The 24,449-nt window shown below is 35.1% G+C and overlaps 1 protein-coding gene and 2 pseudogenes across 1 annotated transcript; 2 read left to right on the plus strand and 1 right to left on the minus strand.

Moving 5' to 3' along the window:
• Nucleotides 1–523: 523 nt before the first annotated feature.
• Nucleotides 524–5,191, plus strand: LOC129874161 (plasma membrane ATPase 1-like; annotated as a pseudogene).
• Nucleotides 5,192–8,722: 3,531 nt separating this feature from the next.
• Nucleotides 8,723–10,130, plus strand: LOC129873191 (uncharacterized protein At5g19025-like). Its single transcript, XM_055948236.1, has one exon. The coding sequence runs from the start codon at nt 9,148–9,150 to the stop codon at nt 9,808–9,810; it is 663 nt and encodes a 220-aa protein (XP_055804211.1). The 5' UTR covers nt 8,723–9,147; the 3' UTR covers nt 9,811–10,130.
• Nucleotides 10,131–11,684: 1,554 nt separating this feature from the next.
• Nucleotides 11,685–23,842, minus strand: LOC129872765 (DNA mismatch repair protein MLH3-like; annotated as a pseudogene).
• Nucleotides 23,843–24,449: the final 607 nt, after the last annotated feature.

The raw sequence follows: 24,449 nt of genomic DNA on the forward strand, positions 1-24,449 counted from the left end.
AAAAATAAAGAAAAATGAAAAAAAAAAAGAAGAAGAAAAAGGCAATTCATTAAAGTAGGAGTGTAAATTTCACAGATGGTAATGTAACTATTACTTTTTTTCACGAAAATCACACAACCTTAAAATTTTACTTTTTTTATTTATTAAAAAAAGTCTAAAATGAGTTATTCATCAAAAAATTAATATTTTTAGAATGATGAATTTTTGTGTTAGTATACTTGTATTAGAAATATGATAGTAAATAATTATTTTGTGAAAAAAAAATTTGTTAGTTCCGTGAAATTTGCCCTCAAAGTAGACTCTAGAAAGTAGAAAGAAACAATTACTCTTTCCACTCGTAACTCCTTTGCATAACATAAGAGTACTTATCTCTTAAACCTTAATTTTAGAGAATCCTAAATGGACGCAAAGTAGTTGTCCTCTGTGACACTTAAATACTCTTCCACTTCTTTGTATAAAAAGGCGAATCAAAGCAGTGAAATTAGAATAATTACACAGAAATCCGATACTGAGGTATTTAGAAAAACTTAATCCTAAGCCACATTCATTCAGAAAATTCATCGCTAGTCGTCACGCTTTGGGAGGTATTTTTTTTCGATAGTATACTTGATTTTCATCAATTGTGTCAAGAGGTTCATTAGAATTAGAGTGTATACATACGTAAATTATCTTTTTACCCATAGCGAATGGTGCCACCCATGGTGATTGGTGGGTGTGCATAAGTACATTGAAAATTGACCTTAAGGAGGTTCATATGAACCCCTCCCTATCCCTAGCTCCGTCCCTATTCATGCATGTTAGCTTCCGCAATTTTGGGCATATTTTCCATCAGCATGGAGTATCAGAAATAATCCGATCATGTTTAAATATGATACTTTTTGTTTTAAGGAGTATGTTTTATTTTAGTCCGAGGTTGATTCTAGATGAATTTCTAGTATATGTAACTGTGGAATGGTTTATGGGGTTCCATATACTAATAGCCTCTTTGGATGAGTTTTTGAGAGGTCGAAAGTGTGTGTTTATTTTAAAAAATGTTTATGTTAAAAAAGTAGGGTGTTTGATCAAACTTTTGAGAAACAATACAGGGAGTAGTTTTGTTTTTTAAAAGCTAAAAAAAAGTTTTTAAGATACTTCCTTTTGAGAATACACTTAAGGATTGTTTGACAGGGTGTATAAGAATAACTCTAAATAGAGTATATTAGTAATGATATTTGTATTAGTTATGCTTGCATTAATTATGTATATATATTTGTTTGATTTGATATATTAAAAATAGCATGCATTACATAATTTTTTTTAAAAAATATATATTTACAAAGATGCCCTCACAAATATGTGGAAAAGATGTAAAAAAAGGTTTTGAGAAACATTTGACTCTTTAATCATGCTAATGCATACATTAAATCTCCTCGAATTACTAATACCATGAATTTTCATGCATTAGTATTACACACATCAATACACAATAGAGTGTATAACTAATGCAAGCATTAGGTATACATAGACCGAAAAAGTATACTAAACAAGGTACTACTAATATACAAAGTTAATACATGCATTGTTTCTTCTAATACACTCTACCAAACGACCTCTTAGAAACACTTTTTAAAAAGTTTATCCAACTAATATTGTTGCTTAAAAATGTTTTTTAAATTGATTAGTCAAACAAAAATTGCTTATTACTGAGATCAGTTTTTTGAAAAACAGTAAGCTAATTTTAGAAATTTAATCAAACAAGCTATAAATGTGGTGTTATATGAGTAGCCCTTCTTGCTGAAATTTTCCATTTTGTGTTCTAAATAATCTTACCATAGAGGAATTGTTCATTGTAGTAAACACTAGTACAAATTAATATCCAACAACAGGGAGATTGATTTTGCACTTTTTGGAGTTCCAAAAATCCCCAACATGTCGAGGAATTCATATTGCTATCTTGTCATATTTTTCCACAGCTCACGTGGTACCCCATTAGCTTTCATGCTTATGGCAGAAGATGGCTCAATGGCTTTTAAGATTGCCTCACGGACAGTACCATTGCTGTCTTAAAGACTTTGTACATCAAAAGTAACTCTTCCAGGATGAAAGATAACAATAATTTCACTATTTTCTATTTGAAAATTAAAAACCAAAGATATACTACTGTCGCTACTTGGAATGTCCTTCAAGTTATCCTTTATCACTACAAGTATTTAAGTCTAGCTAACTTATTTGTTAGAGTATGCTTAATCTGCAATTTATTGATGATTCATCTTGCAAGGTGTTAAACGAGTCTTATGAATTGTGTTTAAATTAATGAAGTAAAGCTTCTGGTTCCAATGTTTAGTCGAACGTGCCAACTTCTCTTAAGATTGCCTCACGGATATATAGTACCAGGATATATAGTACCATTTGTTGTGAGTTTAAGGTCTTCTAATGCGAAACTCGTGTCTTGACTAGGGAGAAGAAGTTGAGTCTTAATGGAGACGACGGAGCCTAAACTGCTCGACGATCTTGTAGATTTGGAAAACATACCGATTGAACACGTTTTTGAGAATTTGAGATGTAACAAGTAGGGTCTTACTTATACTGATGTGGAAGAGAGGTTGTCCATCTATGGACACAATAATCTGGAGGAGGAGAAGACAGAGAGCAAATACCTGAAATTTTTGAGATATTCATGGAACCCTCTCTCACGGACTATGGTAGTTGCTGCTATCATGGCAATTGTTCTGGCAAATGGAGGAGGAAATCTTCCAGATTGGCAGTTTTTTTTGGGTATCGTTACATTACTAATTCTAACTATCTCAGCACACAGTTTTTCTGCGGTTAAGATAGCTAGCGATATAGCAGCTCGGGTCCAATTACAGAAGTTCAGCAGAGTTCTTCGAGTTGGAGGGGAAGGATGGTATGACGAATACAGTTCTAACCTCGTTCCGGGGGATATAATCGGTATAAAAATAGGAGACATAGTTCCTGCATATGCTCGTATCCTTGAGTACTGTACTACTGATCCAGTTGTGAAAATGGACCAGTCCGATCTGACAGGTGAATCTCTTCCTGTAACAAAATCACGTCCTGGAGATTGTGTTTACTCTGGTTCAACCTGTCAACAAGGAGAAATTATAAAAGCTGTCGTCATCGCTACAGGAGTTCGTACCAGATATAGGAATGCGGCAGCTTCCCACGTTGTTGGCAGTTCCAACCAAGTGGAATGCTTTCGACGTGTTTCCAAAGGTATTGAAAACTTCTGCACCCATTTTGTTGCAGTGGTAATGGTGGTGGAGATCGTTGTCATGTACTGTATCCAACACCGTCCATACCGTTCTGGTATCGACAATCTTCTCGTGCTCTTCATTGGTGGAATTCCAATTGTCATGCCTCTCACTCTTTTACTTATTATGGGAAGTGGTGTTCTTATTCATAATACTGTAGCTATAAAAAGGACGACAACTATAATCGATATGGCTTGTATGGACGTGCTTTGTAGTGACATGACGGGGACCCTAACACGAGGCATGCTTGATGTTCAAAGAGACCTTATTGAGGTTTTTGCCAACGATATCAATAAAGATACCGTTGCTCTGATGGCAGCTGGAGCCTGTAAATCAGAGGAACGTGCCAGATGGCCTGGAACAGGGTTACTCCTTCCTTACTGTCCAACTGACAAGTACACATCACATACTTATTCAGATGGCGAAGGAAAAAAGCACAGGGTCAGCATCGGTAAACCAGAACATATCCTAAATCAGTATGCACACATAACAAGTCAGATATAGAACATAGAGTTCGTTCTGTGATTGACATGTTTGCTGAGAAGAGTTTGCAATCAATCGCTGTGGCATACCAGGAATTTCCGTCAGATATAGAACATAGAGTTCATTCTGCTATCGACATGTTTGCTGAGAAGGTTTTGCGCTCAATTGCTGTGCAGGACACCCTGGAGGTTCCGTCAGATATAGAACAATCAGTTCACTCTGTGATTGACATGTTTGCCGAGAAGGTCTTGCTATCAATCACTGTGGCATTCCAGGAAGTGCATGTTTGCTGGGAAGGTCTTGCACTCAATAGCCGAGGCATACCAGGAAGTTCCACATGGAGCAAAGGAGAAGTCCATGGCAATTCATCGGTCTTCTGCCTTTTGTTGATCCACCAAGAGATGATTGTGCAAGCTCAATCAGGGAATTGTTGAACTACGGAGTGAATGTTAAAATGATAACAAAGGATCAACTGGTAACTGGAAAAGAAATTGGGCGCCGCCTGGGAATGGGAACAAATATGTACCCTTCATCTGCTCTGTTGGGACATAATAGCGATCAAGATAAATCAATTGCTGCTGCTGATGATTTATCAATCGATGAACTCATAGAGAAGGCTGATGGGTTTTGTTAGCTGTTCCCTCCCGAGCACAAATATGAGATAATAAAGCACTTGCAATCTCGGAAACATGTATGTGGAATGATTGGTGGTGGTGTCGATGATGTTCCTGCTTTAAAGAAGGCTGATATCCGGATATCTCCTTATGGAGCCACTGAAGCGGCTTGCAGTGTTGCTGACATTGTCCTTATGGGACCTGGTCTGATATACTTCTGTCAAGCCCTTTTGACCAGTCGATCAATCACTGTAAGAATGAAAAGCTACATGGTATATGCTGTTTCAATTGCAATCCATAATGTGCTTGGTTTTATGCTTGACTCTGGTCTGGAAGTTCGACTTTCCACCCTTTTTGATGCTTTTAATCACGCTGGTCAATTGGACGATCACTTTGGTAGTATCACAGAAGAGGATCAAATCATCTCCTCTGCCGGTTAATTGGAGTCTGTCCGAGCTTTTGACTACTAGAATTGTCCTTGGTTGCTACTTGGCAATGTCGACGGTCATATTCTTCTGGGCAGCATATGAAACAAACTTCTTTCCACTCGAGAAGACAGCGATGCAGCTTGCATCAGCAGTTTTCCTTCAAGTTTGCACTAGCAATTGTGCACTAATATTCGTCACGAGGACTGGGAGTTTGTTGCCTGGTTGTGATATTCTTGTGTTTACTTGCGTGTTTTATCAACCTAGTTTCACCAAGCTTGCTGTTGTAATTGAAGGAATTGGCTGGGGTTGTGCAGGAAAAATCTGGCTCTACAACATAGTATTCTACGTCCCTGTTTATTGCATCAAGTTCTTCAATCAGCGCTCGCACAAAGGATTTTTGAAAAGCACATTGTGATTGCTGGCACGTTTAATTTCTATCATATAAGCTGATTTTTTAAAATAAAAGAACGAGGAGTTTGTTTGTTGCATTAATTTGTTTTCTGCAAGTATTTGGTTTTTCGTCATAACAAGTTGTATATAATGGTAAACTTCAGAACAAGAATCTATTTTGGAATTTACAAGGTTCATGTTTTTTGGTAAATACCAAATACGATTTTGCAATTTGTTTTTATGTGAATTTAGCTGTGTAATTTATTCCAAGTAACTCTAATGAATATTTTAGTATCTCTAGCAATTTGTTCCTCAAAGAAAGCAAGAAAGATCTCTCTAGTATATTATGAAAGTAGCAATATGCAGAATAGATAAAGACACCCCAGTAGGTTCCTACTATTCTTGTAAGATCAAATATCTATATTCTTTTTAGTTATAAGAAAGAATATAAGATGATGAATTTTCACAAAATCTTTTGACAGGAAGATATGACATAAGAGTGACTGCTTAATTTGGTCATTCCATAACGTTTGGAAAAATGACACCCACAAATATCTAAGGATAGACTATTGAGAGCCACTAAAATCATTGCCAAATAGTGATGGTCCCACTTTTAGTCTAATACTCTAGGCCGTCGATCATAAGACCTAAAGCAATCGCTTGAGAATTTAAATTTTTTAGGGCTCTCAATTTTTTCTAAAGAATATATATATAATATTAGTTTATTTTATTTAATGTGGAGGTCGTTGTAATAATTGAGAAATTGAATATTATTCAATTAATTATAGTATCTTTTTTTACGTGGCTACCTATTTTGTTAACTTATTTATATTTTGGTGATTATCATGAACCCATATTACAATTCTTACATTTACCTTTTTTATTCCCCAATCAATTTTTACTATCTCATTATTTAATATTCTAACATCTACCAAATGGCCAAACATTTTGCATTATTCAAAATCAATTGTTTTGTGTTTATAAAAAGATCAAATTTATTTTTTGATGTATTCTATAAATTTTAAGCACAACAACAAATTCCTACTAATATCATTAAATAAACTTTTTAAATTTTGAGCCAGATTCTATTATTATAACTTTATATTATATTTCTTCATTAAATATATTCATTATTAACATTCTTATTTCATAAGATCTACGTACATCCTATCTTCTTGAGACTTTACTTGTAGAATTACATTGAGTATGTTATAGTTATTCAATTCATATATGACAACTAAAAAATAAAAGCCTCTTTATAAAATTTGACTTTAGATCCCCGAACTTGTTGAGACGGTCCCGCTAATACTCACTCGTACAGCAGCCAATTTGCTATAGATTTTAGTTTGAAAATTATTTCGTCGTGCCTATAGACCAACTAGCCTCTAATTTCAACTTTGAATTACTTGTTAGTCACGTCGTGACTTTGTGTTAAGACTCTAGACAAGTAATGCTATTCTCACACTAGTCAAAGTATATGACAATGGTGCCACCTCCTTGTGCTTTCAAGACGCGCTCACCATCGACAACATACTTTTTAATTGGTTTCTATCACCCAAAATATTTTATTTTATTTTAGAGATACATTATATTTTTTTGCGGTAGAATCAAGATTTTCATTAATGAAATTCAAAATATGAAAAGTAAATACACAAAGAAGTTCAAATGAGTTCACATCTATTACATATTAAAAATAATTTTAATCATATATAAATAATGTAATTTTGTGGAGTGAGGAATCATTTGATCAGTCATGTCATGGGTTACTATGATCAGTCCATATGGCCCACATAGGTAGTGTTTGTAGCCGATTAGAACGAGAAAAAGAAAATTAAATTTGGAATGTATGAAGTCCACCATTTCATGTGAAGGACTTTAAAACACATTTCAATCTCCTTGTCGTCTCTTCTTCCTTTTCTACACTCTTGATGGCCGGCCAAAATTTCAATTTACACCAGATCTCCATAATCTGATTCTCAGCTACCAGTTTTCTTCCTTCTAGATTACTTCAATCTTCCAACTCTATTTGATTATAAATTCCCAATTGATTAACCATCAATAATCCAACCGTTTCCGATCTCTTCATTCAATTTGGGAAAATATAAGATGAATTTTCATCGAATCTTTTGACGGATAGATATGACATAAGAACGACTGCTTAATTGGGTCATTCCATAACGTTTTCCATTCACTTCCAACATGTTGCTAGTCATAAAGTGGAACAATGGCACCCACAAATATCTAAGAATAGACTATTAAGCGCCACTAAAATCATTGCCCAAATTGTGATGGTCCAACTTTTAGTCTAATACACTAACTCGTACAACAACCAATTGCCATGGATTTTAGTTTGACAATTTTATCTCCAATTTCGTCACGTTGTGACTTTGTGTTAAGACTTTAGACAAGTAATGCTACTTTCACACTAGTCAAAGTATACGACAATGATGCCACCTCCTTGTGCTTTCAAGACGCGTTCACCATCAACTTCAACAACATACTTTTCAATTGGTTACTATCCCAGAAAATACCCTACTTTATTTTAGAGAGATACTATACATGTTTTTTTAATATATTTTTTTTTAATTATTTGTTTTTAACAGTAGGATGGTACACAGTAGGAAAACCAAATTTTTCATTAAGGAAATTCAAAATATGAAAAGTAAACCCACGAAAAAATTCAAGAAATTCAACATCTACTATATATTTAAAATAATTCTAATCATGTATAAACAGACAGGGGTTAAGAATATGTAAGAATGAAATGAAATTGTCAGCCTTCATTTTTAGCTAGGGGTGTTCACGGTTTTGATTAAAATCTATCAAAACCGAAAAATCAAACCAAATCGAGTAAATAAATCGATTTTATTTGGGTTTGATTTGGTTTGATTTTGGATTTTTAAAAACCGATAACATTTGATTTGATTTTGATTTTATTCAAAAAGACCGAAGAAATAACCGAACCAAACTGAAAAATTATATACATATATTTTATTATTATTGCATACATAATATATTATTTTTATAAACAATTTTAAATATCTTATATATGTTTCCATCAAAATTTATATATGAAAGCAAAAATACCCAAGACGAGAGCATTTATCTTATAGTTTCATATATATATAAGTGTCTGACAATTCTTGGTAGGATTAGAAATGTTATTGTCTTTCCCTTCTAGGCCAAAATGGTGAATTTTGAAGCTTTATTCACAGTAAATTTAGTGTTTGAAATTTTTGTGTAATGTCATTCGTTCTAACTATTTTTCGTTTTTGAATGAATTGTTGTCTTTTTTCATCCTGCTAAATGAATCATTTCTTTATTTTCGTGTATGGTTAATAATTGAATAACCGAACCAAAATGAACTGAAATCAATAACAACCAAACCAATAAATGTATATTATATCTAGTTTGATTTGGTTTTAATAATTTTAAAACCAATTAAATTAGTTTAATTTTGATTTTGATTATAATTAATAACTGACTCAAACCGGCATGTAAACACCCTTGTTTCTAGCCATGGGATTGAGTCGGGTCATCAATCGTGTCATGGGTTATTATGATCAGTTCATATGGCCCATATAGGTAGTTTATAGACTTGTAGCCCATTAGAACCCCCCAAAAACTTTAATTTGGAGGAGTGTATGAAGTCCACCATTTCATGTGAAAGAATTTAAACACACTTCAATCTCCTTGTCATCTCTTCTTCCCTTTCTACACTCTTGATGGCCGGCCAAAGTTTCAATTTACACCAGATCTCCATAATCTGATTCTCAACGATCAGTCTTCTTCCTTCTAGATTACTTCAATTTCCCAACTTTATCTGATTATAAATTCCCAATGGACTAACCATCAATAATCCAACTGTTTCCAATCTCTCCATTCAATTTGGGAAAATTGGCCGATCTCATTTTCTCAATCTTCATTAAAGACTGAGTCTTTTATATTCCCAGGTACAATCTTGAATTTTTTTTAACCCAAATGGTCTGTTTACATACCTCAATTCCTCCAACAGACCCAAAATTAAAATCCAAGAATTCAACTGGCCCCTTTTCAAAATTGAGGCAAATCAATCAGATGGACAAGAAAAAGAACATGCCGCCAAGTGATTGTGAACAGTCTCACTCTGCTATCATTGATGTAGTGATTTTGATTGCCGTGGTTGGTGCTTCTGGGGTTTTGTTGTATCCTTACATAAATTTTCTGGTGCATTTACTGTTTGAATTTTTCGAAGAAGTTTCTGATGTGGTGAAAGATGAATTTTTGCGGGCTCCGATTGTGTTTATCTGTCTAGGACTTAGCATTTTGTTTGCTGTGATTGCTCTTTTGGCAGTGACAGTGTGTACAGCAGGCAAAGGATGTGGGAGAACAGGTTGTCTTCGGCTTAAGAAAGCTGCTGAATTCGATATACAGTTAGAGACAGAAGACAGTCTTAAGAAGTCAAATTCCACTCCAAAAAATGGAGGAGTTAAAAAGGGGATATTCAAGTTACCTAGAGATTACCATCAAGAATTGGAAGGTGAACTTAAAAGAATGGCTCCACATAATGGAAGAGCTATTCTTGTATATCGAGGCAGGTGTGGTTGCTCTATAGGCACAATGGAAGTTCCTGGACCAAGGAAGACAGGAAAGTTTAAGAAATAATTATAGGAAGCATATTTTGGATGCTGTAATAATCAGATGATGCCTTTTGTGGGTAATCTTCTCTGAAAAGTACTAGACCCTTTTATAAGCTTATATATACGAGTATAAATGATTACAAAGAACACGGGCCCTTATCGTAATGTAGCAGGGGAATCTACCATTTCCGCTACCATAGTAGTGTATTCCATCACTCCCCCTCCCTGTAAATTAGTTAATTACTATTTGGGCCATAGAAGATGTTTTTTGTGCAATAGCTACATTAACTCATTTTAACCTTGATGATTGAGAATCGTATCTATGGCTATTGCTGTTTATCGGTATATTTGTGCCCAATATTAGTTCTTGCTGACCATGTCCTATAGGATCAGTTTATTTATGGTTTTAGTGTTCTCTTTCTGAAGTACTAGGAGTACTTTATATCTCTTCTTGCTAACTGATGTTAGTTGTTTCTTTCTTTTGCTATCAGATATCAATGTGTAGTACTTTCTCAAGCTGTTTTAAAAAATTCACATCAGATGATAATGTGTTGAAGTTGCTTAAATTGCATAGGTCCCTCAACTACTACAGTTAGGAATGAAAATATTTTCCATGTACATAATTGATGTTGTGAGCCGAGGGTCTATCGGTTGCAGCCTCTCTACCCATAAAGGTAGGGATTGCATGGAGTATGTTGTTGCAATTGTTGTACATAACTGAAGCTCAACTGTTTCGGCATTTTTTCAGTTTGTTGTGCAACTGATTTCCTACACTACTTAGCACGTTTTTTGCATTCTGTAAATAGCTTAAACATGTTGTAAATAGCTTAATCCCGTCGATGATATTTTCTGCTCAATTGGGGTAGGCTTTTGAGTCGTTTAGCTGATTGCCAATGTGCTTTTGTGCTACTTAAAATGTCAGTGAACACTCAAATCTTTAAGTTACAAGGATGGGCAATGCTTGTCCTGTCCCCTCTATTTGATTCTTCGTTTGGTATATTAGTACTATCATAGTACAAGTATGTTTTTCTTCTTATGTCCTTTACTCTCTTGATGTTTTTGCCTGTGGGTTCAAGTTCCCCCAAAAAACAAAAAATACCTCTGATTGAGCCTTACAGCAAGTCTTTTTAACAATTTAGATGGCATTTGTGAAAGCTTCTCTGTTGGTGTGTTAAAAAGGCCTAAGTTGAGTGATTTTATTGATATTAAACAAAGTTTAATTACTATGAGATAAATTACCAAAATTGAGTAACCTTTAGAGATATTAACTCTGTTTTATTTCACTTTAGTCTGTTAACTGATATTATGTGGCCAGGCAAAAACATTTGTATCTAGTCAGTTGATTGGAAGTCTTATATATTTGTTCACGGCATCTTATACCTTACCTACAAATTGGACAGGATGCATGTATCTGTAACCACTGGTTAATACAATTTGAATGATAACGATGTTTACATGGCATCTCTTTAGCTTTTTCCCCTACTTGAAATTCCACCAAACAAATAGCACATTCACTCATTTGTTCTTCTTGTACGATTTCAACAACTGCCAATTCTTCTACTGAAGCCTTTGTCGCTGGTGGTACGGTACTACTAGTCGTCCTGATTATAATTGGATCCCTACTTGTAGCCTGTAGGCTCCATCGTCACATCAGGCAGTCCATATCTTTATTTTTGTTACATTCAGGCAATCCATATCTTCATTTTTTTTTTCTTTTTCTCTTTTATTTCTTTTCTTGTTGGATTCTTTCTTAGAGTTTCGAAAATCATAAAGAATCAAAATTCTAAATTAGTTTTGGATCTTTTCAATGTCATGTTTTCTTCTTTATTAGCAAATGTTTATTTTACTTCAATTAAAAAAAAATTAAAAAATAAATAAATAGAATGGCAACATCAGGAATCAATCCATCAATTATGCATCACCACCAAAATTAGTTGGCTTGCTATATTGATCCTCATTCCTCTGTATTTGTTCCATTCTATCCGTATCGAAGTTAATTGTTCCAATACAAATGTAAAAAAAGACATCAATAAAGAATAATAGCTTAAATCACTTTTGGTTCTAATTCTTTTTCTTTAGTGGGATGGGAGGCAAGAGAGCATCAAGCTAGCTCCAAATTCATAAATTAAATATTAATTTACTCCTGCAAGCCTTGTTATTCAAGACCCGATTCACTGATGGGGGTACTATTGATGATCCATCTGTATCATCAAACTATGGATTGCAAATACATCATTTAGAGAACTGACATAGCATTTAAGATGAGAGAGACAAGTATTAGAGAATATTACCGCAAGAAGTGTGATAGATGTTGGCTGCTTATGAATCAGATTTAGGTTCCTGCTGTAACCAAAACATATCACTTCATGCTAGAGTTAGGGCCAACTTTAATGAATGTTGCAAAATTTAGTGGAATGGAATTTATGGTAAATGGCAATTTTATCAAGTTCCATAGACTGGTTGTGATGAAAATCTAAACAAATATCCGTAACTTACCTAGTAAATGATCTTGAAGCTTGAGAATGAATACTGCAGATCCAACCCCAGTTTTGAATTTGGTCAACATAGTTGTGTAATAATTGGTAACCAATTTCAGGCATGACCTGCAAAAGCATGGTCAAAGACTCAAAATCAATGTTACCTATTATAAAGAGTTTCAAGACTTCCCCACAAGCCAAGCGGCACCAGGCAAAGACAAACTCTAATTCACATTAGATGACCATAAATGTACCAATTCTTGCTCGGAATGAAGATAGGTTGTTGTCCTCTTTTGTACAGATAGGACCTGAAAATTCACTAAGTTACAGACTCCAATTTGAAATGACAGATCAATGAGTTTTTAGACAATCATTACCTTCTCACGCAGTTCTTCCAAACGAATTCGCTCATCTGCAGCATGCTGTAGAACATGACAATAAGTGTAATGCTCAACAAAGATAAATGCTAGAATCAAACAAAAGGGACGCACATTTATTTTGACATGGGTCTCAGTTTCTACATAAGAATATACACCAGACGGTCACAAAGTGATGAAACAAAAGATAAAGCACCCTATATCACTCTCCTTTTATTCAGTAATATCACAAAATTGAATACAAAAGAGTAAGACATTATTTGGTTAAAGTATTAGTCATGCAGGGAATGTTTATGCGAGGATAATAATGTAAAAACTATTATGCGGTGAATAATAATGTGGGGACTCTAATGTGGTGAATAATAAATGAGTGATGCTATGCAGGGACATAGATTCTGCATAAGTCATGAAGATATTAATAATGAACAGTTAAATATCGCCAACCAAACACTAAATTAGTTATGTCGAGCTTATTTTTTCTTACGCGGATGACCCAGTGATATAAAGTTATGCAGATATCACTTTTACTTATACGACCAACAAATATTATACTATTTATTTGGAAGCTTATGCTAAGATTTATATTTGCTAATGAGTCCAACCAAATGATCCCTAAAAGAAACAATCTTTTAAAGTAAATGCATTATAAGGAAATTCATGGGAAACCAAGAATGGACATAATGGACTATTATGCAAAGACCAGAATAGACCTGATCTGTTATAGCAAGTGTTGTGCCGCCCACAATTGGAATAAACTTATCAACCTGTTGGAGAACTTTGGCACCCTCCAGGCAGTTTTTATCAATGGTATCGGGAACCAATGAATCACCAACAAAATGCAAGATGCCAGAAGTGACATTGAGTATAGTATCCTGATTCTTAAGACTCTCTATTCCAGTACCGCTCTGCATCTCATATTGGAAAAGGAAAACCATCATCTTAACAAAAGAGAAGAAGTCACAAAAACGTCCGAGATATAGTTAAGGTACTCAACTGTAATCTTTGGACAGAAGTCCCTCCATTTTGTCTCAGAATCTAAGATACTTTGAGTTTTTGTTGGTGCAAATTCTGAAAATTTGAATAAAAACGTCAGGTATGACAATTCTATCGAAAGACCAGAACATAAGCAAGATGGAATTTGAAAGAGACAGTAGCCTAGGACACTAAGAAAGAGACATTGTAATCTCTAATGCTTTCATGATTAATAAGAATGCAGTCTAACATAATCTTGAAAAGTGGGTGAAAGAAATGAAGCTAATTAACTGAAACATAAACTAGAAAAATTAAGCTCTTATCGAGGACGGGAATTGTTAGAATGGGTTGGATAATGGATTGGTGGTTTATTTATATGGACTTAGGCAATCTCTCATGAGCTAGCTTTTGGGTTAAGTCAGGCCCAAGGGCCATGTCTTTACATGGTATTAGAATTAGATTCACCCTATTTGGGCTTCCGGTCTACGCTCTAGTTAGGCCATAGATGTGAATGGGGGGATTAGAGTAGGTTAGAGTCCCCACATTGGGAGAGAATAGACTAGTGTTCTGTTTATATGGACTTGGGCAATCCTCCACTAATGAACTGACTTTTGGGGTTCAGATAGGCCCAAGGGCCATATCTTTATGCGAACAAACGGTAGGAATGGTTTACCTTCTTTTGACTCCCCATCACGTGTACTTGTGCCCTCCCCTTGAGTTTGTAATTTGCTATTCCAGATGTTAACAAGTTTTATTTTAACACTTGGCTTGAAGAGAGGAACATCAGGTTGTATGAGTTACTAACATATTTGATTGAGATAATATCATAAAGAGACCTAACCTCCACGAAAAATTGATATCAGTACCTTTCATCAGAGAATACACCATCACCAAAACTTGGGGTGGAAGACTGATCACATTGATGGGATGACTGCTATGGAAGCTCCGAGCAGATGACTTCTGCAGTCTCCTTACAGCTCTAGTTTCTGCACGATGGACAAGAACACTAATTAGTTGCACACATTTTCTGTCATCATTGATTATTAACTCAAGCAAACACTCAAGGACAAACTACCTGCCATGAGTGGCACATCATGAGCAGTTTCGATAATGTTATTTTCTGCTGCCGTTCTTGAAGACTCACTCGTGGCAACGAACTTCTTCTTGCCTTGGTAAAATGTAGGAGCTGAATGACTTCTTCTACTCTCTGAACGATTCCGGTCTTCTTCTTCTCCTCCTATTCATAATGTATATTTGATGAATCAATTCCCATATCAAAGTATAAGACAAATTTATATTGTGTATATATTCCTCAACCTAGTTTTGGTTGGATTTGGAATAACATAATTTAATAACGGTAATCCTAAACCAACATATAATAGGAGAGAAACTCCGCGTAACTTTTAGTAGCTTACTTTGTTGGCTTATCTAAACTTTATATTATCGGTGACGATTGGATTATCCCCTTCTTGATTTGCCCTTGCCTCTAACGCCAATTTTAAAAGTTTAAAAAAAGACAAAAAGAGACTATTACGTGTTCACGAGTAATAAATTTTACTGTAATACAAAAGAACTTGTGTAAATGTAATGCTTAAATAAATACTCCCTATTTTGACTTACAAGGGCAGAGAGTAATTAAAACATACTCCCTCCGTTCCTTTTTACTTGTCAAATTTTGACTTAACTTATCTATTAAAAAAATAACAATTGATATAGTGAGTTTACCATTTAATATTTAGAGAAAAAATTTCATAGACTTGACTTTTTTGACTCAAAAACTTTCTTTTCTCAATTCTTATAATTATATTTGGTAAAATTTATACACTATATTAAAAGCACGAATGTCTTTATAAATGCTGTTTAAATTTTTTGTCCTTTATAAACAGACTTTGGTTTAGACAAAATGTCTTTTTATCAATTTTCTTCAATTATCATACTATTATTTTAAGAAAAAGGATCAAAAATGCTCTTAAACTATTTGAAATGAACAAAAATATCCCCCATTTATAGTTTGGTCTAAAAATGCCCTTGCCATCAATACTTTGATCCAAAAATGCCCTTATTGTTATTTAATGGGTCAAAAATGCCCTTTTATATATATTTTGAACACATATTTTTCCTAATAATATTTCTTTTATTAGCAAATGTTTATTTTACTTCAATTAAAAAAAAATTAAAAAATAAATAAATAGAATGGCAACATCAGGAATCAATCCATCAATTATGCATCACCACCAAAATTAGTTGGCTTGCTATATTGATCCTCATTCCTCTGTATTTGTTCCATTCTATCCGTATCGAAGTAAATTGTTCCAATACAAATGTAAAAAAAGACATCAATAAAGAATAATAGCTTAAATCACTTTTGGTTCTATTTCTTTTTCTTTAGTGGGATGGGAGGCAAGAGAGCATCAAGCTAGCTCCAAATTCATAAATTAAATATTAATTTACTCCTGCAAGCCTTGTTATTCAGGACCCGATTCACTGATGGGGGTACTATTGATGATCCGTCTGTATCATCAAGCTATGGATTGCAAATACATCATTTAGAGAACTGACATAGCATTTAAGATGAGAGAGACAAGTATTAGAGAATATTACCGCAAGAAGTGTGATAGATGTTGGCTGCTTATGAATCAGATTTAGGTTCCTGCTGTAACCAAAACATATCACTTCATGCTAGAGTTAGGGCCAACTTTAATGAATGTTGCAAAATTAAGTGGAATGGAATTTATGGTAAATGGCAATTTTATCAAGTTCCATAGACTGGTTGTGATGAAAATCTAAACAAATATCCGCAACTTACCTGATAAATGATCATGAAGCTTGAGAATGAATATTGCAGATCTTGGGAAAAGGATCTGGTGGCAGAGGAGACAGTTCTGGACTGAAAGATGGTAGGCCAGAACCATAATTTTCAGTCTGTTTAAAAAAGTCCATAAGATGATCGTTTTCATCTAGAATGTCCTTGGTTAATGAAGATTTTTCTGAATCTCCGGACAAAAATTTTGACCTCTGCAATGCCTTACTCTGAGTTTTGCACCTGAAGAAGTTCTCAAAATATATTTCCTTCCATCTAGGAGACCTTTGATTTTAGACTTGGTTAACATCATCAACTACTTCAAATTCAACACTATAATCATCTTCAAAGTGATCTTGTTTAGTTCTGAAATCACTTTTTTCAAACTTAATATCTTCATCACTATCGAAAGATGTTTCATCATGTATCAGGCTTCTGTGCAAAGAACAGCTCCACATAAATGGTTTCCTACTCTCATGCATCACATTTGAACTGACATCAAGTTCAGGGTACTCCCTAAATGAGGCATCCTCTGTTGATTTGCCAGCTACAATTGTTTGAGACTCATCCTCCCATCCTGAACCTAATAGGCAGTCTGATTTATAATTGGAGCTAGCTGAAGCATTGAATTTGTTATCCAGGAAACCATCCTCTGTAGGTAAAACATTAGATGAAAATAGGACCAGGAGTCCCATTCATTCGTTTATGGGAGCGACTCTCTGTTCCCATTCTCCACCGGGTCATCAAGTGATTAGCCAGCGGTGCGGAAGATGGTGAAAAGTATTTTCATGCCAATGATTTATGGAAAAACACTCATGAGCACAAGCTCCGATATACATAAAAGCTTGTCGCAGCATATCAATTTTAAGGATAGTCACATACTAGCCTCACTTTGCTTTAAGTTCTGGAAGGAGAAAGGGTTGCACAGAGATTCTGGATTTCCAGTTTACACCGGTTGTGCGATGAGCAAGAGATCCATCAATTGATCTACTTGAACTTTCAATCTGACGGAGGAATCTGGAACCAGGATCATGGCTTTCAGAAGCATTTCCCCACAGAGTATTCTGTGAAGATTGAATATCTCTCTTGACAGTGCACTCTCCAATCAGTTTCTTTGGCAGCGGGGAAGGAAGTTCAAGTGTAGCTTTGCAACTCTGAGCCCTGCACCTCTTTTTCCTGATCTCATAATTCACAGGTATTTCTGGAAAGGGGAGCAGGGAATGGGATAGCAATACATGAGGATACTTCAACAGCTATATTCTTATCTAGGTTTTCCAAAAGTAGCTTAAGAGAAAAGAAAGTGATAAAACTACACGATGGCATAACACCGAAATGCTTTGCACCATCTGATTCATATGTAACTATCCCCCCACCTCTTTTAGGGTTAGGGAGGCAGGTGGGAGGCTGTAGCCTACAAGGAAAGGGAATGTGGAGTGGACAAAGCCACATGTACAAATAACATCAAATACAATGAGTACTAAGTGATGTTGCATAAAAAGTCGATAGAGCAATTGCTCTCACCGGCTCAATAAAGAGAAGGACGGGGCGCCAACCCTACAAGTAACATTAAGAACCAATTAGTTACCATAAGAGATTCTTGTAAAATACCTAGCTTTATCAGATTAACACAATCAGTATCAACGGTGCCAAAAAGGGAGTAAAATGCTGCACATTATTTCAGGCAATTTGATTGCGCATCTAACATGGAATAAAAATGAACAAGTGACATATTCTAATAGACAAACAAGAACCACACCTCGCCTTCCCCCCCCCCCCCCCTTCTCTTTTCATTTTGTGGTGATTAACCAGCATTTTTAAAAACATAACATAGCATTGAAGTCAATAGCTTCCTATCCAGTTCATAGAAAAATGTCCATAGAATCAGACAATGCAATCAGTTGAAACAAAATTCAGTAATCCTAAAAAGTGCAACAGTTCTCAAGTTTGATCTAGTCCATGGTATGCAGTTGAAAACTAAGAGAGACACAACAATGAACCATATCATTTCAAAAAATTTGGTCAGAAATCAACAAATTAATATACAGCTGGATGTCACCATCTCCTAAAGATAGCAAGGCTCCAAGAAGATTGAAATAGCAAATATCTAGATCTACCGAAATTCACATAGATTTTAAGAAAAACTGAAAAATCCATTTAAAGGGAAGCAGAAATGACTGGGTAAGCAAAAACCAGGAGACTAAGTTCAATCTGAAAGAACTGTCAGTCTTGGAAAACAGCAAACACGTTGTAATACGAAATACAATACTCCAATCAGTAAAACAAATATGTCTGACATATCCTTGTTAACATTGGCCTGTTTGGTTTTGCAACCAAAAGAAGCTAGAAATGTGATTTTGCATTGTTCTCCGGGAACAGCTGTAATGCAAGGACCTTGCTGGTCAGGGGGTCCTTTTTAATGCTTTGAAATCCTAAACAATTAGTAATAAATAATGAGGCCAGTTTTAACCTATTAATTTCACCCATATTGAAGTTTCAAAAAATTTCACCCATAATGATGCGTTTTGAAATATTTTTACAGAAAACAACCCAAACCAATTCTCACAAAACAAACACTAACACAAACTCAATTCTATAAAATAAATCCAAAGCCTCACCTTCGATTCCCAACCCCAAACAAATTAAATCATAAATCCCAACAAAAGATCGCACCTTAAATTCCACAGAGATCTTTAAAGGCTCCAAAGTCAAATCATATAATGATCTAGGACAGTTTAGGTTCAACAAAAATAGTGGATATATCTGAGATCTACTGTGCCACCAAAACTTAAGGGCAAGTTCTACAAAGTGGTGGTTAGACCGGCTATGCTGTATGGGGCGGAGTGTTGGCCAGTTAAGACTTCTCACATTCAAAAGATGAAAGTTGCTGAGATGAGAATGCTGAGATGGATGTGTGGGCACACCAGGAGCGACAGGATTAGAAATGAGGCTATTCGGGACAAGGTAGGAGTGGCCTCGGTGGAAGACAAGATGCGGGAAATACGACTGAGATGGTATGGACATGTGAAGAGGAGAGACACAGATGCCCCAGTGCGGAGGTGTGAGAGGCTGGCCATGGATGGTTACAGAAGAGGTAGGGGTAGGCCGAAGAAGTATTGGGGAGAGGTGATTAGACAGGACATGGCGCAGTTACAGCTTACGGAGGACATGACCTTAGATAGGAGGATGTGGAGGACCCACATTAGGGTAGAAGGCTAGTTCATAGTCTCGTTATTCTTCTCTATTCATAGGTGTAGTAGTGCATTACGATCTCTTGCGCTTTGACTTCTGATTTCTGTTATTTCTGTTATTATTTATTACTTTCTATGCTTTGATTACTCAATTTTACCTGTGACGCTTTCATTATTTATTTAATCGTTATTTGTTATTAGTATTTATTTATTTGTATTTATTTGTTATCTATTCGTTATTTGTTTGTTGTTTTTCTCATAAAGCTTTTAATTTTCTATTCTTATCTAACATTTTTTATGCATTTATGCTTTTACTGAGCCGAGGGTCTCCAGGAAACAGCCGTCCTACCTTGGTAGGAGTAAGGTCTGCGTACATTCTACCCTCCCCAAACCCCATGTTGTGGGATTTCACTGGGTTGTTGTTGTTGTTGTTGTTGTTGTACTGTGCTTCTCAATGTCAGAAGCACTGTCAAAACTCATAGCTATGTTATTAAGTAATTTATGTATTTAGAAACAAATATTGAATTGATATCTGCATTACGAAGGTCAAGGAAAACACCGTAAAAAACAAGCAGACGATATAGAAAATGTTAACCAAAGTTTAGGTTTCCGTGTTTCTTTGGTCAGAAAAATATACTGAAATGGAAAGACCTGCAAATTAAACCGTGGTTGTTAGGGAAACAGAGGGTAGAAAAGATAACTATTCACATATCTTATCCATCAATTTTGGCCTGCTTACCTTCACTGTATAAACATTAGGACCTGAAATGTATCCTGAGAGCTTGAATGAACCATCACTTGCATTCAATTTATTAAGGGAACTCAGATGAATCCCAATCTCACTGGACAATAGCGGCAACGGAGAAGGAGAAGCACGTGTGCATAGCAAGTCATCCTCACTGCATGCAATGAACAAAATCTAAGAAACCAGACAAACAATATCCTTAAGTTAGCCGGTGTAACAAAGACAGACTGGACCTTCCAATATCAATAATTTTGAAGGAGACACAGGGATGCACAAGGGCGATTCTTAGCAGAGACTCTTTCAGAGAATGCAAGACCTTCTTTGGGCTTCCAGATTACATATGCAAATCAAAAGATCAATCAGGTCAGAGTACAGCTTTAGAAGTAGAGTATGTAAATCAGTATTTTTCATTTGTTTGAATTGTGAGAAAACTAGAAGTACTTGGAGTGCATTTGCTTCCTTCGAACTCGCTGGTTGTAAAATACATCACGAACAATGACTGTAAAAAGAAAAATCCCAACAAATTTCCTTATTAGCAAACAACAGTCAACTCTTGTATCAAGTAGGCTTGTACAGAATTACCTGTTGTACCAACATCTTGTCTACAATCATCAATTCCAAGATACAAACACTTACCGTCCTGCAAAAAATGGCAAGAATAAAGACCAAGTTAGTAGTTTAATACCTATACTAATGGATGCTACCAACTAAATCGCATAAGTACCTCACCTTCAAAACCTTACGATATCCGTTTGGCCTGCTGTGATTTTTAGTAACAATTTCCAACAAAGAAACGTTAGAAATAGAGCTCAGAGTCTCTCCTTTGAAACCAAAGCTTGTTGGGAATGCATGCATATCATTTGAATGGTTGTATTTTGATGTCGCTGTTGTAAAGGAAGAATACAAAACTAAAGTTAAAATGGCCAAACAGAAGGGAAGCATAACAGAAGATGATAGAAACAGGCACATATACTGTCTCCATAAACTGGGCTAAAAGTACCTAAGCACCAATATGTATGTTCTAGCTCAACTTCAGCTAGAATAAATAATCAAAACATCTCTACATACAGTAGGGCAACCCGGTGCACTAAAGCTCCCGCTATACACAGGGTCCAGGGAAGGACCCAACTAGAATGGTCTATTGTACGCAGCCTTACCTAACATTTCTGTCAGAGGTTGTTTCCAAGACTTGAACCCGTGACCTTCTAGTCAATAAAAAATATATGTCATCTCTCTCTCTTTCTCCTCCCCATCCCCCAAACTACCCCTTTTCTTTTGGGGAGGCGGTACAGGTAAAGAAAGTATTTTATTGCAAAAGAAGCACCAGAAAAGAGAGATGTACATGAACATCTTACAATAAAAACAAAACCAAAATGTAAGCATCAATATTTTGTATTGTGTACAGCCATACAAAGCTTGCCCAATTACATGTAATACCACAAAACAATACATAAAAGAACATCTTTAAAAAGATACGAATGAACACAAACAGTCAAACAACTTTTCAGTTGAGTAATGCATGCAATCCTATAGACTAAAACAATCATTCCAAGTTATGAACATCATAGTTGTCAGGAAAAAGAAATTATGTACAACAGCATCACTACAATAGAAAAGATAGATGGCAATCCGACATTTTGCAAAAAGATTACCATATTTTTCTCCAATCAGCACCAGTCCATCTCGTGAAACACCAAATCCTTCAAAAGAAAGTACAACTTCAGATGATGAATTAAATAATAAATTGAGTAGAACTTATTGCACATCAAAATGCATTAGATCAATGTTAAAGAAACTAAAACTTACCATTGTCATCCACCTTAACATAGCAGGTCCCAATGCCTATAGCAACAGATACCTGGTGGAAAGTGGGTTAAGTTCAAACTAGGGGTACACTACTTATTAGAATAGCAAACATAAAAAGAACAGTCCTATAAGTCTCATGGAAAAAAGAAATAGAAATGTGATATACGAATGGAACATCATACTAAGAGGATAAAAGGTATATCAATTTTCATATAAAGTATATGGCTTCGTCATCAGAAGTAGCAAACAAAGGAACATAAGAATTCATTGAAGAGCCTCACTGGTCACTGCCTTTTGTGCAACTAGTCTAAGCGATTAAAACTGCATATAAGCACGACTTGCCATATTCTCAGCAGCCCGCCTCTATTGATCCTCAAAACATTAACAAAATCAAAAAACATATAATTTCCCATTCTCTTACATGGCACAATTTTCAACTTTTAAGAAACAATCAAAATCAAAATGTCCAGACCATGTTTTTTTTTAAAAAAAAGTCCAGACCATGTAAAGGAAGATGACCACTGAGGGTGTTTACAAAAGTCTGTCCAATCGAATGTCTTCATTCAAAATACTACAAATCACAACTTCTAATAATTAAACTACTAAAAAAAATTAAGTTGTTCGAGTGGAGCCTTCAAGAACAACTCCACAACTTTCCATTCAATACCTAGTAAAAATCATAAGGAGTATTGAAACTTTGAAAGGGTAAATGAGTACCTTGGTGGCACCAGCATTGAGGCTGTTGAAAATCAACTCCTCAACAACCCTTGTGAAATCATACAAGATAACTCCTGACCGAATTGAGCTCCAAATAGCCTCAGGTATTCGCTTAATGCTCCCCATCTCCCTACAAAGGTAAAAACAAATTCTTGAACATAGGCTGCGAGAATGACAACATAATTTATTTATTTTTAAAGACTTCTTGAATTTCCTTTATATGTTCCATGACAATAAATTCTTAAAAACTTTTTAAAAAAAATAAATTCTTAAAAACTACAATTTCTTAAATATTCATTTAAGAATACCAACGTAATTTTCAAAAAGCCAACAAGTTGTTGAATTTTTCTTAAAGAGAATGCATGCAAGAATCCAAGAAAATCGAGTCCTTGAATTTTCCTTCTCTCTTTTTTAATGGATGGAAGAATACCAAGAATATGAGCAGTAGAATACCAATAGATATAACGGCGGGAAAATTGATTTAGGGTTTAGGGTTTTGATCGGACATCGTCAATACAAGATAATCCCTATTACCGAATTTTCCTTCGAAGAATACCAAGATAATGGGAAGAGCACTAAATATTACTTGAGCAGATAATAGATTTGGGGTTCAGGGGTTTTGATCGGATATCGTCATTAAGCAGTTAAGAGCAGAAATCCGGCGGAGTACTCTAAGACGCGCCGGTAGCGTATATGATAAGCGGGCTTCCCTAATTTGAAATATGCAATGCCAATATATTCTTGAAAACTAGAATTTCTTTGATTTCCTTAAAATATGCATGCAAGAATTCCAAGATAATCGAGTTTTCGAATTTTCCTTCGAAGAACAAGATAATGGGAAAAGCAGTAGCATTACTTGAGCAAATAGAACGGTGAGAAAATTGATTTAGGGTTTAGGGTTGTGATCGGAAATCGTCACCGGGACAGTTGAAGATCAGCAATCCGGTGGAGTACTCTAAGATGCTCCGATAGCATGTGGGTGTTACTTATAGTTTTCAAATTACTTAATACACGCGGTAAGTAATTAAAAAAATCTAGTTAATACAAAGGGTGTATTTGGTTGGTCAAAATGCTTAACAAGTTTACTTGTCTAATGAAAGTAATAGAGAACGAGTTGCATAATTTACATTCCAAATTATGAAATTATAAATTAATATTTTATAAATATTAAATGAATTTCTTAAAATTAAATATCAAATTTAGGTGTGTTTCGAATTCATAGTCGAACTGTAGTCTCTAATGACAAGATATTTGATATTATTTTATTTAACTTTTGCATTATATTTTTTTTTTAACAAAATATTCAATCACAAAGGCAATCAACTCTTGACTGTCACTACTCAAATCACCTTTTTTCACTCTAACTAATTGCTCAGAGACCTTATGATCTAGATCGTTCGTCACTTGACCTTTGATATTAGCACATACAAATTAAGTCTGTCTAATACAAATAGTTTAGACCTATATTCAGAGTATACCTAGAGTTGATAAGGCGAAATGAGGCTACCTAATCCATTGAGTGCTTAGGTCATCAACATCATAGAATCTATTGAAATAAATTTTGCAAAAATTAAAAAAAACT

This window comes from Solanum dulcamara, chromosome 11 (genome assembly GCF_947179165.1).
Source record: "Solanum dulcamara chromosome 11, daSolDulc1.2, whole genome shotgun sequence".
Lineage (NCBI taxonomy): Eukaryota > Viridiplantae > Streptophyta > Magnoliopsida > Solanales > Solanaceae > Solanum > Solanum dulcamara.

Excerpts from the sequence above, each read along its gene's own strand:
- LOC129873191 (XM_055948236.1), top strand. The coding sequence starts at position 9,148 with ATGGTCTGTTTACATACCTCAATTCCTCCAACAGACCCAAAATTAAAA.